The 16,561-nt window shown below is 46.7% G+C and overlaps 1 protein-coding gene and 1 long non-coding RNA gene across 4 annotated transcripts; one reads left to right on the top strand and one right to left on the bottom strand.

The window, feature by feature from the left end:
* Window positions 1-4,566: 4,566 nt before the first annotated feature.
* On the bottom strand, window positions 4,567-11,186 carry Dmrt2 (doublesex and mab-3 related transcription factor 2). 3 transcript variants are annotated; one of them, XM_006526983.3, is made up of 5 exons: window positions 10,822-11,186; window positions 9,604-10,164; window positions 7,927-8,029; window positions 6,306-6,386; window positions 4,999-5,913 (listed from the first exon to the last, which is right to left on the bottom strand). In XM_006526983.3, exons 2-4 carry the CDS (start codon window positions 10,126-10,128, stop codon window positions 6,331-6,333), a joined length of 684 nt encoding a protein of 227 aa, XP_006527046.1. In that variant the 5' UTR covers window positions 10,129-10,164; window positions 10,822-11,186; the 3' UTR covers window positions 4,999-5,913; window positions 6,306-6,330. The 3 variants fall into 3 exon arrangements, with proteins under 3 accessions (XP_006527045.1, NP_665830.1, XP_006527046.1); NM_145831.3 differs by lacking the exon at window positions 6,306-6,386 and having other exon boundaries at window positions 4,589-5,913; window positions 10,822-11,169; XM_006526982.3 differs by lacking the exons at window positions 7,927-8,029; window positions 9,604-10,164; window positions 10,822-11,186 and having other exon boundaries at window positions 4,567-5,913.
* Window positions 11,187-11,340: 154 nt separating this feature from the next.
* Window positions 11,341-12,446, top strand: 2610016A17Rik (RIKEN cDNA 2610016A17 gene). The gene is made up of 2 exons (NR_045347.1): window positions 11,341-11,502; window positions 12,135-12,446. It is a non-coding gene; the product is annotated as an RIKEN cDNA 2610016A17 gene (long non-coding RNA).
* The last annotated feature ends 4,115 nt before the right edge of the window (window positions 12,447-16,561 follow it).

Genomic DNA, 16,561 nt, shown 5'->3' with positions numbered 1-16,561 from the left:
AATGCCAGGTCTTCCTCTTACATCTTAACTGAGGCATGCTTTCCACCCCAGGTCTGAAATAGGGACTCATTTTCAGGCTCATCAGATATCATAAATGACATGCTTAGTTCCCCAACTAAGGATGCCTGTTACATGATCCCATGGCCAGCAATAATGTTCCTTTCCAGTCATATGCCAGAGACAATAAATGCAGCTATGCTCTCTAAACTGGAAGGCTCTAAATGCATGCACTCATTGCTATTGCACAGTTAGCACTACATCTTGCCTACCCATTTCCAGGTGTCTCTGTCTAGTGTGTCCTAAATGTATCTGAACAAAACAAACATTTTGAAGCCAAAAGAACAAAGCAGGTGAAAAAGCTTAATATCATAACAAAAATAAATATCAGCAGGCACCACTGGCCCAAGTTTATAGGATGAAGAGTCCAGCCATTTTAGAAATGATGAGCCCCACAGACTGGGCTCCAGTTTTGGAAATTAGCTGCAGCACTAACCCTAGAATAGAAATAAAGAACTAGATCCAAAATTCATGAAATCGGTGGGTTGTAATAATTCTTGTCTCAATTGAAAACACAGCCTTGACATTAAGTGATGTCTTTATTATTCTACAGGGAATTGTGGATTCTGATTTCTTCATCCTGACCTTCAGCCGTTTCTTTTCCCTTTAGCACCTCAGAGACTCTGCTTCAGGACTGCTGGAACATTTCCTAATACAAGTTGCAGCCTTTCCTTACACAATTGGAATTCAGCTTTTAGGTTCAAACGACTGATAACACACTCAGACACACGCTGAAAAGTGTATAACAGATATTGGAGCCTCTACGGGTGATGACAATATTGAGCGGAAATACTACACATGCTGAGGGAGGTACAGCGTGGGAGGGATGTCTGAGAAAATGCAGTTTCCAAAGAAAGAAGTGGGTAGATAAGGTTGGTGGTGCTGATGATCGGTGAGTGAAGAGAGGGGGATGTCTATAACCAATACCCAAACAAGTGGCAAGGAGCATTTTGGAGAGATATGTGCACAAAGCTCAGATACAGTCTGAGTGTGTCTGTCAAAGCATCACAGAGCAGAAACAGTGTGATGGTGTTAAGCTGGTGGGGATGTCAAGAAATGGAACCTCTGGGACTTATACCATCAGCGGCACCAACCTCAGAAGAGACTAATGCAGCTTTTGTGGCCTTTGCTCAGATCCTAACCTGCTCAAGCTGCCAAGAGGTTAGCAGTAAGGGAAATTTTTTTCGATATTAATGTATATAAAATTATTCATGCTAATAATATTATCATTGCATTAGTATCCACAATCCACATCACATTGCATTAAATGTGCATTAAAAGTAATGGAAATGTAATCATTTGCTACTGAAAGCACGGTCTGAAGCCAGTAGCATCAACATCTGGGAACTTGTTAAAAACCGTGGGCCCACCCAGATCAGTGGGATCAGAGTCTGCATTTTACTAAGGGTGCAGGGAATTCAATTGTCCATTAAAGTTTGAGAAACACTGTTGTCAGCTTTAGAAAACTGTAAATAGAGCAAAAAAATAAATAACACTTGATCATTTGACATGGGAGGAGAGCGACTCATTAAAACTGCATTATTGCATTGTGAGTTAAACTGAGAGGGGGGAAAAAGGCAAATGTTTTATTAGTCGTTAAGTTCTCAAGAAGTGATTCAAGTCAAATCTATCCATTACCTTGAACAAAGTTGATCAAAGTGAATTGGGAGTTTGGCTTTAATATGTCAAAAATGGAGTTCTTTGGAGCTTTCAGGGGAAGCTCGGTGATTTTACAAAGCAAATAGCTGGCCAAGAGCAGAGCTCTGATTACGTGGCTGATGCTAGATTTGGTAGGTTGAAATTCTAAGAACTCATCATTATAGCAGAACTAATAAATTTGCCAGGAAAAGCCCTCACCCTCATAAACATTCAAGGACAATAAAATTCCAGTCAGTCGTATTGTGAGAAAAAAAAAAAAAAAAAAACACTAAGAGCCACAGCCAACTGGATTCACTTAATAGGATTAAAATGATCCAGAGACAGGACAAAGAAGATGTCCCAATACGGTCACTGGACACAAAAGGGGAAATAATCGACGAATATGAGTATTCAAAATTAAGATTTTCCACAGTTGGTAGAGCTTATCTAAGGTATCCTGCATTCCTTCGACAGCATGGCATAACCCCAGGCATGGTGGCACATGCCTGTAATCCCAGCTTTCAGGAGTGAAGGCAGAAGGATCAGAAGTTCATGTACAGCCCCATGCTGTACAGCCTGCTCTACATGGTAGCCTGGAGAGAGGATGCTGGTGAGGGGGGAAGGAAAAGATATCCATCTTTGGATTAAGAACCCCTTCTCACTGAGACCTTTGGATACCGTTTGTCTCTAATGAGTTGATTCAGTGTGCAGTTCACATTTGAGGTTTTAGACAGAAGGCAAGTTGTCAATAGGAAAACAAAACATGAGTCAGTGCATAGACAAAGGCCAGGTGACGGAAGGCAGACCTAACACAGGGGCAGACTTGGCTGGAAAACACCTTTTCCACTTAATGATAATCCTCAACAGGTATTGAAATCTCTGCCTGTTTTCAGTTCCGTGGCGCTGGCAGGCTTCCATTCGCTCTGGCTTTTGCAAGAGTAACAGTAAGTCTGATTCCACAAAACCAAGTATTATTTTACAAGTACAAACTGAAAATCAACCTACGTTCGGGCTTGGGTTTTTGAAACTGATGCTAATTTTAAGCAGCAAGCCTGAGAATCTCTGGAGGCTTACAGGAGCTAGGAGTCTATAGCGCAGGCATTCTCCAACATGTTTAAGTGTTTTCAAGAGCAAGCAAGAAACCCTTTATGCTGTTGAAACCCCTGTCACTTTCCACAAGCCCCAAATGGGCTTGATAGCCAGACTTACTCCCATGGCAGCCCTTTAGGTCAAATACCTGAACCCTTGCCTTCTGTAGTGAGATGACTTTGTTATCTTAGATGTTCAAAGGTTTTGTTACATTTCTCTCTCTCTCTCTCTCTCTCTCTCTCTCTCTCTCTCTCTCTCTCTCTCTGTGTGTGTGTGTGTGTGTGTGTGTGTGTGTGTGTGTGTGTTCATCTACTTGCACCCCAGCACACATGTAGAGGTCAGAGGACAACTTGCAGGAGTTGGTTTTCTCCTTCTAATAGACAGATCCTGGGAGTCAAACTGGGGTCATCAGGAATCGCATCAAGCACCTTCGCCCACTAAGCCATCTTACTAGCTCCAAACCTTGAACTTGACTGGGAGTCCACAACTGAAGAAAGGGTGCTATGCTCATCTCCTGTGACTTTGCTTTGAGACAGGGTCCTCGTCATCGCCCAGGGTGGCTTTAAAAACACCATCCTCCTGCTTCTCTCTCCCAGTCCTGAGATTACAGGAACAACCTGGCTTATGTAGCAGGGGCTCAGACCAAGGGCTTTGTTCATGCTAAGCAGACACTCAAATCATCCCCAGCCCACAGGTGACCATAGGTTAGATTCTTCACACGTTTTATCAAACATCTCAAGTAACACTTAATATTTCATTAAGCAAAATAAGATGGTGGCAAAGAATTTACAGAAGGTAGGGGAGAGAAGCAGCCTGCATTCTGTGATTAATATTCACAGGCTTCAGCAAGTGTCAGTTGATAACATTTGAATAGTCAATGTTTTGTTTTTTAATCTCAGAAGAAAATTACGCTAACAGCCTTTGAGACAGGTACACCCATGAGAGGAATAAACTAGTAGTTAGGGATCAGGTGAGAGTCATTTAAATGACTGCTGTCACCAAGCCTTCAGGAATAGTGAACTAACTCAAGAGTGGGGGCAGGGGGTGGGGATTTGACACCATCATGGGCTAAATAGATTTCACCCAACAAGGGGGACTTATTTGTGATCACCAGCAAGCTAAAGGTATGGTATGTTCTATTAAATAACTAGAAACGTTCAAAGGTATGTCCTTTTCCTAGAATGGAAGCTTAAAACTTAACATACAGAGCCTGCCCTGAGGAAGAAATGGGCCCAGATGTTCACAGTCATCCATCCCCAAATATACTATCAAAAGGACATAATTTTGTACCTGGTTTACCTTTTAATTATTTCAACTTTGTCAAACCATATTAATATTCAAGGCCTATCAATATATAAACAGTCCTAACTCTATCCCCAAGCTCCCTTTGCCTCCATCTTGAAAAGTTAAATACACACACACACACACACACACACACACACATATATATATATATATATATACACATATACATATATACATATATATGTGTGTATGTATATATACATATATATATATACGTGTGTGTGTGTTTGTGTGTGTGTGTGTATATATATGTCATTAGAGTAAGGACATTCACCCAGCATGTGTGTGTGAGACCTTAGATTTTCCTCATACTACTTACAAATTTTTAAAACTATAAAACAAAAGTCATTATAAGCTCAGAGGTATTCTCTTGTGCTCACAAGGGCCATTAAGAGTCCTTGAAAGTACATAGACTCCTAGAAAAATAAAGAGCGAAGTTCTAAGACGCAAGCTTTTTCATCTAGCCAGAGACAGCTGTTTCCTTCAACAAATACTGGGTCTTTAGAAGACGGTGTTATTTTTATTGCTTTTTGGAATGCTGTGTAAAGCACAGACCCTTACAATTTGCACAGTAAGTAGTTTCTATCTTTAAATATACTCGTGTGATAGAAAAGATACATGCAAAGGAAATACATAGGATTTTAAGAATCGGTCATTTACATTAGAAATTTCTTTATACATACATCTTAACTTTAAAAAAAAAAAAGGCAACTGCCAAGAACCCTCAGAGACTGGAGAAAATCCAGCTTCCCTTGTAAGCAGCCCTTTACTGAGAGACGTGAGTGACGGCAGATGAAGGCCTCTTAAGAATAGATTCGACAGAGAACGACAGTGGCTCATTCGCCGAAAGTTTCGTTCCAACTTGTTTGGCTACAAAGAGGTCTTTTGCGCATCTGTCTATTGTAAATGTGTACTTCTGGCTCTCCTTGACCAAACACTCTCTGTGTTTCTTTGGGGTCTCTTCAAAGGCTTCTTTGACAAATGGTGCGTTCAACTCAGGGCCTGATTTGTCGCTGAGCGTCTGCTGGAATACTGAGTGGAATGGATTAGTTTTAAGTGGCAGAGAAGGTCTAGTGTTTTCTTTGCTGAGCTTGGTTAAGACGTGCCCTTGAGCTGCCAGGCAGTCCATATCAACAATGGGAGAGAAATTCCGACCGGGTGGGGAGAAGGCAGACCTCTCTGGAACCACCTGGTGAACCTGAAGGTCTGTTCTCGAGGCTGGGACCTCTGGCAGATGGGGCAGCACCAGAGAGCCTTCCAGTTTGGGTGGCATCATGTCTTGCTCTGCGCTAAGCCCATCCTGAACTCGGGTTCCTTTCAAGTCCCAGCCGGTCCCCGGCTTCAGAGCTTGGACAGAAGTGGTAGCATTTAACAGATATTGCTGGTAGAGAAGGGTGTCACTAATGGGACCGCACTTGGGCCAAACTAAAAATCGTGAGGACAGGGGATATTGTCTGTAAGTTGTGGCCACACTGACGTTAGAAGAAATAAGTTCCATATTCCCAGACCCTGAATACTGCATGGTGAGATCAAGGCAGGTAGGTAAAAAGTTACAGAAGTCCTTGCTCGGCAGCTCTCCTGCAGTGGGGCTGTAGGTACCTTTGTAGGAACTGTACTCGGGTCCAGGCACCATACGGTTGGGCAGGAATAAGGCAGCAGCTTGAGATGTTTCTAACATCTCCCTCTCTTTATATTCTCTCTCCAGCATAATGTTCTCCAACTCCTTGTCAGCAAAGGCTCTTCTCTTCCTCATCCTGTCACTGACAGGCGGAGGTAGAGGAAGGGTCCCTCCTAGGTAAGTCTCTGCCGTCATTGGGCGATAACCTACAACAAGCAAGTGGTGGAAAGAAAACAGATTAACATCCTGACAAGAAAAAAATGTGGAAACCCAGAAGACAAAAGTATCATCACAAAGCAGGATGATCAGTTACAATTCCTGTCACTGGTATTTTAAGACAGAGAGCGATACAGATTTGATTTACTCTAGTTTCCCTTTGAGGAATAGTTCCCATATGGTAGCTTCCGGCAGCCATTGGTTTTGTTGGTATCGGTATTTCTGCTTGTTTGCTTCAGCAAGTATATTATACCAACTGAGACTTGAGTATTCTTCCCAGATCATAGATATCGAGAGACAAATCTGTCCACCTTACTTCATTGCCCGTATCATCTTTTTTACCTTTTTTTTTTTTTTGGATTATTATAAAAGATATCTATACCTACAGCTGACGCCACTTTTATTTTCTAAAGATGTCTCATTATGTACACATTGTTACAGCTGTAGAATAATCCAAGGAGAACTAGGAGAAAAAGAAAAAGAAAGTTAAAGGAGATTAGGAAAGAGGGGGAAAAAAAAGAAGAAAAGACTTGAGGATATAGCGAAGTGAAGAGAAAGTTAACTAGCCCAAACACACAGCCACACAGGGAAACTAACAATTTAGCCTGGCTTCCTCTTGACCTCCAGAACAAACAAAGCAAGGCAAAACAGTGGGGGTGGAGGGGAAGACCCCTCCAGGTCACTGGCAACAACAGGTCTCCAGCATTCTTTCCCCAAGTTCATTCACAATGGCCAAACACCTAAAGGGCTGAACAAGCAGGTCGCGGGGATGCAGATGGAACCATGCACAGTCCACGAACAGAGGCAAAATCAAAAGCCAAAATCTAATACAACATAAATAGAATGTTTACAGTACTTCTCTGCTCCCAAACACTCACCCACAGGTAGCAGATTTTTCTGAAGAAGCTAGAGTAGAGCTTGTGTTTACCCAGTGGCAAGCCCATTATGCTCATTTGCAAATAGAATAAAAGTGGAAAATGATTGTTTCCACTAGGCTAAGTGTTTGGCAAAAAGTTATTTACTTGAGTTGACTTTTCCATTGAGACGTGGAGTGTCTCAACTTGCTTTGGCAAAAATCTCAGTTCATCAATGAGGTTCCTATGCCTGTAGATGTTTGCAGGCTTTGTAACCAAACTCACTTTTGAGTCCTCAGGAACTCTTTCTAAGGTCAGAAGTGCACAGCACAGGCTGAGACACACACTTTAAACCTGTCCCGGATCAGCTAAACTCAGAAGACTCACAGGAAAGGAAGAAAAGAAAAAGAAATCCTCAACTGACCGCTAAGCCCTTCTTTCTCTAAGCTGAGCTGTAGGAAGGGGTAGTTTAAAGCAGATCAAAGTGGATGTAGCTTCACTTTAGATAAAGGGAAAGGAAAAATGACAATGGCCAGTGCAGTGCTTAGCCCATCGATAAATAAACTCCATGCTTTAGAAAATCGTCACTATTTTAAGAAAAATGAGCGTGTCTCTAGGGCTTGTGGGAAATGAAGGCAAGGGGAGAAGTTAACTAGCAGCAAGCAGTTTGCTTGTTTGGTCCAAAGCCTCTCCCAGTCTGCAGCCTTGACTGACAGAAGCCATAAGGTAGAAGTGTGGAGAGGTAACAACCGGCTAAACTTCCAAAGAGGAAAAGCACGCTAAAGAGTGAAACCTGAGGCTAGAGGAGACGCTTGGTCACAGTAGCTATAACCTTACTTAGTTTACTCTGCCCATTAAACTCCTTCAATAACTAAGAGAGTTGCGGGGGCGGGGGAGGGGGGGGTGTTCCAGGATCACTTGACAGTGAATTTTTCTATGTCGCTCACACTTGGGTAAATTTCACCAGGTGTAACAGCGGAGGATAATACTGTCTTAGTGGCCAAAATCTCTGTGAGTTTTTTGCCCCAAGGAAAACTTCTAATGAAAATTTGCTCCTTCCTGGGCTAATATATAGATCATGCATGGAAATATTAAGTATCTCTCAACTCGGTTTTTAAAAGCCAAAGGACAACTTGAAGTTATATTTACCTTCTAAAATGCTTTTGGCCAGCAAACTCGGCGCCCTGACTTGCCTCTGGTACACTGCTTTCCGATCGAAATTGTTCTGTTTCCCAGAAAGCCCCTTCTTGTCCTGTAAATTCAAGAAACAACTGTGAGGAGCAGCATCCAGAAAGCCTCTGAAACCACCCCAACCTTTAACGCATTTGTTTTGCCAACTCTTATGAGAAAAAAATCATTCCAAAATAATTAACGGGAGTGCCTCTTAATCTCACGAAGCTGAGAACACGTGTAGAGAGGGAGGTGAGACCCACAGTCAAGGAGACTTTAAGAACAGAGCCTAGAAAGATTGGGTGGGGGGATGGTTGCCTCCTCAGTGTGAAAGTGCCCAGGCTGTCACCCTACCTTGACACTGAGGCAGAACTTGATGCCCATTAGGCAGAATATTAACTGCCTCTGAGGACCAAAAAAAAAAAAAAAAAAAAAAAAAAATACAGGGTGGTTTCTCCCCTAGGTGGAGTAGACACTATGGGGTGCCAGAGTTTGAGGGGGGTCTTCTGTATTTATCTAGTTCTCTGGAGGAGGTGGTATACGTGAAGGCAGAAAAAAAAACTCTTAAGGGACACCAGCCTGGGAGTCCTCTGGTCACTGCCAGGTTACTCCCAACTAGCCCATCTAGGAAAGAGGTTGAACCCAGAGCCAGGGCCATCTGAGGTTCCCCAAGCCCGTCTGGTGAGTTTGAGCAGGTTCCCTTTGGAGTCACCCACTATATTCGGTGACCTAACTACCTCCCAGCACCTATCTGCAGGGGAAGTCAAATCGAAAGTTTTCCCGGGGAACCCGGGTAGAAGATCAATTGCAGAGCACTTGCCTAAAGGCCACCTCGGCCAGGGAAAACAATCAAACAATCACAGGAATAACGATAACAAAGAATTCAACATTTTGCCTAACCTCAGGTCTGAGAGGAGATTCTGTGAAACCTGCATCACTTCCCCCAAAGCAACAAGAGGAAGTATAAACTCCAGGGTTCAAAAGTCTCTCTAGGAGAAATCCTGACTTCTCACAACAGAACCGCACCGCACCGCACCGCACCGCACCGCACCGCACCGCACCGCACCGCACCGCACCGCACCGCACCGCACCGCACCGCACCGCACCGCACCGCACCGTGGGGACTGCTAAGACCTCTAAGCATTCTCTGGCAGGTCACATAGTCAATAGCCTTGGACTGAGGGGCCCTTAACTCCGCTGTCATATTGGTCTCATCCGGAAAATGGGCATCAAGTTCTGCCTAAGTATCAAGGTGGGGCGACACACAGTGACAGCACCGCGTGCTGCTTCATCCTGACTGGACATCAACCGCTCTGTCAACCACCTTCCTCCCTCCCCAACCACCTGCAAAACTAAACCCGAAAATATTTATTTTTATTGACTTTTCCGCGATGTCCCAAATGGACCTAATTCCTTTGCCTCTCAATGCTTTTTGAATAGGAGACTTTTTCAGCACTTTCTGCATCGAAGGCCACGGCTTTCCCTCCGGAACCCCGCAGGCTAGCGAGACAGTGTCTGAACCTCTCCTGCCAGGCGATCTGAGATCGAGGGTCACTGGGTTGTGTGAGTGGAAGCCCAGCTCCTTGCTGTAAGGGACTCCCTCATCCTGCCTGGGCGCGCACCCTGGAGACCTATCCCCAGCCTGTCGGCACCCACCTCTGTGGCCTGCTGCCTCCGGAGCGCCACCTGGGCGGCCATGACACGCTGGCGCTCCACCACCAGCAGGCAGTTGGCGCACTGGCAGTCCCGCCAGCGACAGAATCGCTTGTGGCCCTTGAGACAGGATACCACGCCGTGGTTGCGGCAGCGTGCGCACTTGGGTGTGCGGCTCAGTTTGCGCGGCTCTGCGCCGCCACCGGCGGTGGCACCGCGCTCAGGGGCGGCGGCGGCGGCTGGCAGCGCCTGAGCAGCAGGCGGTGGCCTGGGTGCCAGTCCCCCGGGCTGCTCTGGCCGGCCTGGCACCTCCGAGGACACGCCGGGCTCCTCGCCGTCACCCTCGTCCTCCACATCTTCATCCTCCTCTTCTTCGTCCTCGTCCTCCTCCCCATCGGCCGCCGCCGGACTGGGTTCCTGCGGCGGCGTGGCCCGCAGTGGAGTCCCACAGCTATCTTCCTCCAGGTCTAGGCTTTCCACGTCGATCTCCCAGTCCCCGACTCCCGGGACTGCCTGCCCTTCCGTCATGACACTAGACTGTCGTTCGGCTCGGTTGCCCGCGCGCTAGGGAGACAGAAAAAGGCCTAAAGACCCGTCGCAATTAGGGACCCTCTCTGAGACTCGGCCCAGAATTTCTGCAAGGCCAGCTTTCCCCCTTGAATTACTCAGTTTTCTTCTACAGGCCACACCCGAGATCCACAGTTCAACGAAGCTTGTATTTTACTAATTCTAAGTGGTCTGTGCACCTGACCTTTAACCTGAGTCCTGTCTGCCTTTCCAGACAAGTCACCCACTGACCTTACTAACTGGCCAGTTTAAGCCACTTGTCAGGCTTTTCCACAGCCAGTTAACATGGCCATGATAAATATAAAAATGTCGAAGGTACAACTATCTTTCCTTTTATTACAAGGGACCTTGAAACCTCGTTTTCCAAATGTCTCTCATTGACCTACACCACCACAAAGACTCTAGAGAGGTCTTCTCGTCCCTCCGGTTCCCCTAAACCGATGCTCTATATAGGACACACACAGGGAGTGGGGGACACAGCCATGAAGCTGAAGAAGCTGGTCTGGTATCAGTAGTGCTTGAGCCGCACAAGGTTGAGGGAACTTGATTTTCATCTTTAAGGCAAGACAACCAGAAACAGAAAGAAGCCGTAGTGAAGAGTCACGCCCCGTGCCCTCCCTGGCTCCCGAGCAGCGGCGACAACACAGCACTCACCAAGAACCAGGCTCAGGCTAGCAACCCAGTTAAAAGAGAGCCAGCTTCAGGATCTGTCCCCCGGAGCTGCAGGCAGTGGGAGCAAACAGAATTGGGTCTGAGAGCAGGAGGCGGGAGCCCACTGGATGGCGACCGGGGGACAGAGGCCGGAGGCGAGTCAAGGCCTCAGCAACCTCACCCCGTACATTCCAAATTCTGCAAAGTTCTGTTCGGTCCTCTGCACCCTGGATCGCCTCACTTCACTTCCCACTTCTGGTCCAAAGAGGACGGAAAAGGTCCGGCCCGGACCCAGGACTCCGCCTCAGGCGCACCCTGCTTGCTTTCGGCGCAGAGACACTCACTGCAGTCGGGGACCTGAGCTCCCCTTCCTAGTATTATCCACCACCCACCCCCACCCCGAGCTCTGCGTCCTCTGATTGGTTGGTTTTCAGGCGGTGTGCACGCCGATTGGCCGGAGCACTAGGGCTGAGCGCCCTCCTCCTCAGCCCAGTGGAAGCTTCCCTTTAGCGCTACTGCGCCGCCGGAGTCCACCCGCCAGCCTTCGCTGCAGCCGGGTCCCTGATCCAGAAGCTAAACCTAAAAATGTGGGCAGTGGTTGCGGCGGAGCAGTCGCCTTTTATCTCGCCGACTAGAGAACAAGCTGATTCTCGTACTCTTATACATCGCGTTGTTCTCGAGAAGGTAACTAAGGGGTAGAGATCAGAAAGGTTAGCGTTGATTTCTATCGATGATATCATAATCTCCGGTGTTTAACCATCGACCGGCAGTTGGGCCGAGAGAAGAGGCCACTCTAAAGTGGGCACTCTGGCATCCTTCTCTCCGCACGAACAAGTCCATGTTTATCTTGCTGGTCAGCGCCCAGATGTCTTACAAATATCTGTAGTTTGTGGATAACTCCGAGGTGCAAAGCAGTTCCTTACTTCCATAGAGCTTGCGAGGCAGGTGGCAGCAACGACTACAGCCCATCTACGGTTTCCTGTTATCAGTGGATAGCACAGTCCATTCTGGGAGCAAATAGAAATAAACCACGCCATTAGCAATTTTAGATACAAAAAAATATTCAATCTAAGCAAGCATTTATACAAAAACTTTTAAAACGTAGCAGCCTTTTAGCATGTGTGAATGAGTGATTATCAAGAAAACTAACTTTCTTCTCTCTCTCTCTCTCTCTTTCTCTCTCTCTCAAAATACCCTTCACAAAAATGTTTGAAACAAAGTCAAATTTCCCACGAATAATAGAGAAGTCCTTTAAGCAACGCGACAGTCTATTACCTTAAGCTAAATTTAAAAATCCCATCGATGCTTCTTTAAAGGGTTCTCCTTAAGATCCAGCCCTCCGCAGGAAGAGCGGGTTAGAAAACACATCAGAAAACAGGTTGTCGATTTCCTGGGCACGCGCTACAGTGGCGATGGATATCTGTTGATGGGAGAAAATTTCGGAGCTGATTCTTTTCCTCTAATCCGAACCTGTCAGAAAATTCCAAGTCAACCAAGCTCGCCTAAGTGAGAACAAAGACCAGCTGCCTGCCTGCCTGCCTCCCTGCCGGAAGCGCAGGTATTCTCAGGCCCTTGTGAGGTTGAACGCTTCCTAATATCCAGTTAATGTATAAAGATGACTTTCTATATGTTCCTGTAGATTTTTTTCTTTCAGTGTCTCTGGGGGCCTTGAGGGGCGACTTGTTAGCTTCAAGGCTCCCCACTGAGGCAGCGGGGGAACTAATCCTTGGTACCGGTTCCTCAGCACCCCCTAGTTTCCTCATTTGTGGTCTTCCTTATCTAACTTAACTCGCCTAATTTTTTTTCTAACCTGGGTGGGTGCGTTTAAGTTCTTGACTACAGTAGAAACGTGTTTTCTAACCTTCGTTTTCTCCAGTGATGAAAGTGAGGAGTCCTGAAATTCCCATTGTCCTTCGGGAAAGCTGGGGACCTGGTCAAGAACCTTGGACCAGGATAGCCCTCTGCCCTGAAGGGACAGAGTGAGGAGTCCTCGGCTCTCAGCCGGAAATGGTCGCAGCTGGTTTGCCACGGCCTCTTGGTTATTTGTTGTTCTTGTTGTGGTTGCTTTGTTTTTGTTTTCGTAGCTCCCTAGCTGTCTTGCAACCCTTCAGATGTTAGCACTTGGAGTTAGGGTTAGAGCCTCCATGACAGGATTAGGCACTGGTCTTTTGTGTGTTGTTTTGTTTTTGTCAAATCATGCTGAGTTTTCTTCCACGAGAGCAACACCGAGACACACACACACACACACACACACACACACACACACACAGGAGACAGTCTTCTACCTTTGCAAACAGGCAGTCTGTGCGCATCTGCCCTCCGATTGAAAATGAACTATAACTCCACCACTCTACCCTGCCAGATCATGTGGATAACGGGCTAGGTTTTTATTCATGGCTTGTATAGCCCCTAAGAAGATAGAAGATAATTAGCCCTTCGCAAGTAATTTTAAATATTAACAAAGTTGAGAAAATGGGTTCGCTTGCTACCAGATGGCAGAGAGTAGAGCCGGGAGGGGAGCTTGTGAGTAGCTGTTTCCTGAACTGAAAGTAAACAGGACTAGGGAGCCCAGGAGCCTTTGTACTGGGCCAAACTTTAAACATCACTTGAGGAGGAGACAAATAACATTCCTGTGTATGAACCAGTCAGATGAGGCCAAAACAGGGAAATGGGGTTTGGGGATAGGGAGCCCTAAGACAGGGGACTAGCCCTTGGGAGTGTTATAGGGCAAAGACCAGGCTCTCTATGGTGGGCAGACTAGAAAAGGGGTGCTGAAGAGCCAGCCTACAGGCTTAGCTAGACCTCTAGCAGGTGGATACTCCCCTCTGGGAAGGACATCTTCTCCAGCACCCCAAGGACAGGTGAGGTGGGGGGAACAAAGGGCAATAACTTCATTGCTATCTAGGGATCCCCTTCCCCTCCACTTCATCTCTTTCCTCTGTGTGACCTCCCTCCTTATACCACCATCTGTGAGCTTCAGGACACGCAGCTGTAACCAAGAGCCTGTTGAATTACATCCTCTGGTCTTGAGGCCCTCCAGGGAACCACTTTCCCACCAGCGGCTGGAAAGTGAGATGGCTCTAGCGAGGAAGGTGGGGATTTACCCTAGGACAAACTTCAGGAAGTCCAGGACACTCCCATACTCTTAAGTGAAATTGTGAGTGCTTCTTCGGGGGGGCGGGGGGGGGAGGGAATAAATGGCCATGCCTTTTATTGAACCGCCAACGGATTCCAGAGTTACACAAACTCTTCAGTAAACTAAATGTTCAGGAGAAATAGGGGTGAGGACGCCTGGGCTCCAGCTGCTTATCCTAAGGATTATGCGACTTCTGTCCTTCCCCCCCCCCCCCCGCCCCCCAGCATCTTGGGAAGAGTAACTTCTCCTGGCCTGGCATAGGAAAACTTCAACTAGCAAGGATAGAACAAGTCACACTGTGAGATCTCCAAAGCAGATGTCCAAATCTCCTCTCTTCCAAGGGGGATAGCACTTGCATCCAGCAAGAGCCTGGCTTCTCTTCAGCCACTCTTTAAAAAGACCTTTAAACACACACACACAAATCCCTAAAAGGAGCCTGAAAACCTATACCAAGCCACAAACACAGGTCTTTCCAGTGCTTTCTGAGCTGTCACAAGGCTCAGTTGCAAGCTGTGAAGAGTTGGATTTCTTCCCCTACTGACCCACAAGGGTGAAGATGGAGCATGCCCTGGCTTGCTTCTGGCTCCCTTCACCTAACACACACACACACACACACACACACACACACACACACACACACACCTCTACACTCTTCCTGCCCCAGCTTTATTTGAGCCCACCAGCTGATGAGCTTGTCCTCAGACAGTCAAAGGGAAGGAGCAGAAGGGGTAAGGGGGATCTTTCCTTGGTAAGCATGGCTTGTCTGCTTGCTCCAAACACATGTCCAAAAATAAATAAATGTCAAAGAAAGACAAGCATGTGTCAAACTGGCTTCCATTTGTTGTAAGATTCCTTAAGGGAATTCCACTAGAATGGCCCCTGAATCACCAAGCTGGGTACTTCTGTCTTTAACACCTAAGGCATGTCTGAGTCCCCAGCCTGGTCCTTCAGCCTCCACTTGCTCAAGGAGCCGTAAGGCCTCTAAGGTAACCAAGCTTGAAGACTCATAGAGGGGATCTAGGAGACACTACCACCAGCAGCACCAGCAATAGCTTAAACCACTTAGCTAACCTTAATCCTGAGTGCCAGGTGGTGACTGGGCACCTCTGGGCACCTTGGTATAAGGTCTTTGCTGTGGCTAACTGTGGCTCTGGTTTCTTTAGAGATGACCTCGAACCCACATCCTCTTGTGGAAAGCAAAAGTGTCATACAGTCTGAGAACTTCAACTGGCTATGGACACACAGCACAGTGAAATAAATAATCCCAGATGGGACCACAGAGATATGATTTCCCAATTTACTTTGCGAAATTAGATGCAGCCCCCCCCTTCACACTCAATGGGGGTGGAGGTGAGCAAGGAGGACTTTAAGAGATAGGTGCTCTCCACCAGGATGGTTAGCATGCCCCCTTCCCCTGCTTAGACAGCCCAAAAAGCAAAAGACAAGAGGAATCCGTGCTTCTTCTCTTCCTTTCTCGTTCCTTCCATGGGAAGCAGGGTAAAGGAGACACTGAACAGCTTTGTCCCTGATCTTACATTTAAGGGGAATTGAAACTCAAAGGAGTGAATCAAGAGCTTGCTAGGGTGTGGGGGACAGGACACACAGCAATGCAGAGACAGTGAAGAACTAAAGAGGCCTCACCTATATTTGGTCCACCTCTGTGTCGTCCTGTGTTTTGTGAAACATGCCCTTCCAGGCAAGATACAGAATCCCATGCACAGTCAGGCAATCTTGCAGAGCGCACCCTGCCTTCTCCAACCCCAGGGAGCCAAGGGCCAATAACAGGAGGAGGGGCTGGTCATCTAGCAGCTAAGAGAGGAGAAAACTGCGGTTATCTTTGAATACCCATGCCAAATGCTCACCAGAAGGAATTAGGACCCCAGTGGCAGTTGCCTTGTTATAGAAGACAGTCAGGAGATTGTATGTGCCAAGGGCCTCCTTGTACACACACCCCTGTGAGGGGGTGCTCAGGACTGAGTAAAACAAAAGCCCTCACCTTGGGATCTTTCAACCCCCATCCCTGTGTTAGAGTATGACAGTTCAAATACTGCCCACATGAAGACTCCATGTCACTCTTCATATTTTCCCCAACAGTGTAACCAGCAATGTAGAAGGAGATCAAGAGAGAGACATGGGGAGCAGGGTATTGGTCCTGCGGGAGCTACAGGAAGATACAGGAAGAACAAACCCTCTTCCACGTATAGGAAGCACCACCCTGTCCCTGCAGGTCCTTGAGGGGAGACTGAAGGAATCAAATTCCCGTTTCTAGTTACTGTATCGAACATGAAAAACTACACAAAAATTTTTACAGTGATGGCCTGCTTGCTCTGGGTAACAAGATTAAGAACGTGGAGGAGAGGGAGGGGACAAAATAGAAACACAGTTTGGCACTCATTTTGACCTACTGGTGACTTTCTTTCTGCTGTTGATCCTATGCAATCCAAAAACAAAACAAAACAAAACAAATCAATCCAACAACAACAACAAAAACAACGCCCTGGAAATCAAATCTGTCTATTGGCCATCAGAGGAAGTGTGACTCCAGTCTCAAAAGAACTCACTCCCAGAGTTTAGGCCAGATGGGATTCATTCCACTGGCCAAAAGAG

This window comes from Mus musculus, chromosome 19 (assembly GCF_000001635.26).
Source record: "Mus musculus strain C57BL/6J chromosome 19, GRCm38.p6 C57BL/6J".
In the NCBI taxonomy this organism is placed as follows: domain Eukaryota; kingdom Metazoa; phylum Chordata; class Mammalia; order Rodentia; family Muridae; genus Mus; species Mus musculus.
Note: the sequence above shows the minus strand (reverse complement) of the source record. Positions and strands in the feature narration are given on the sequence as shown.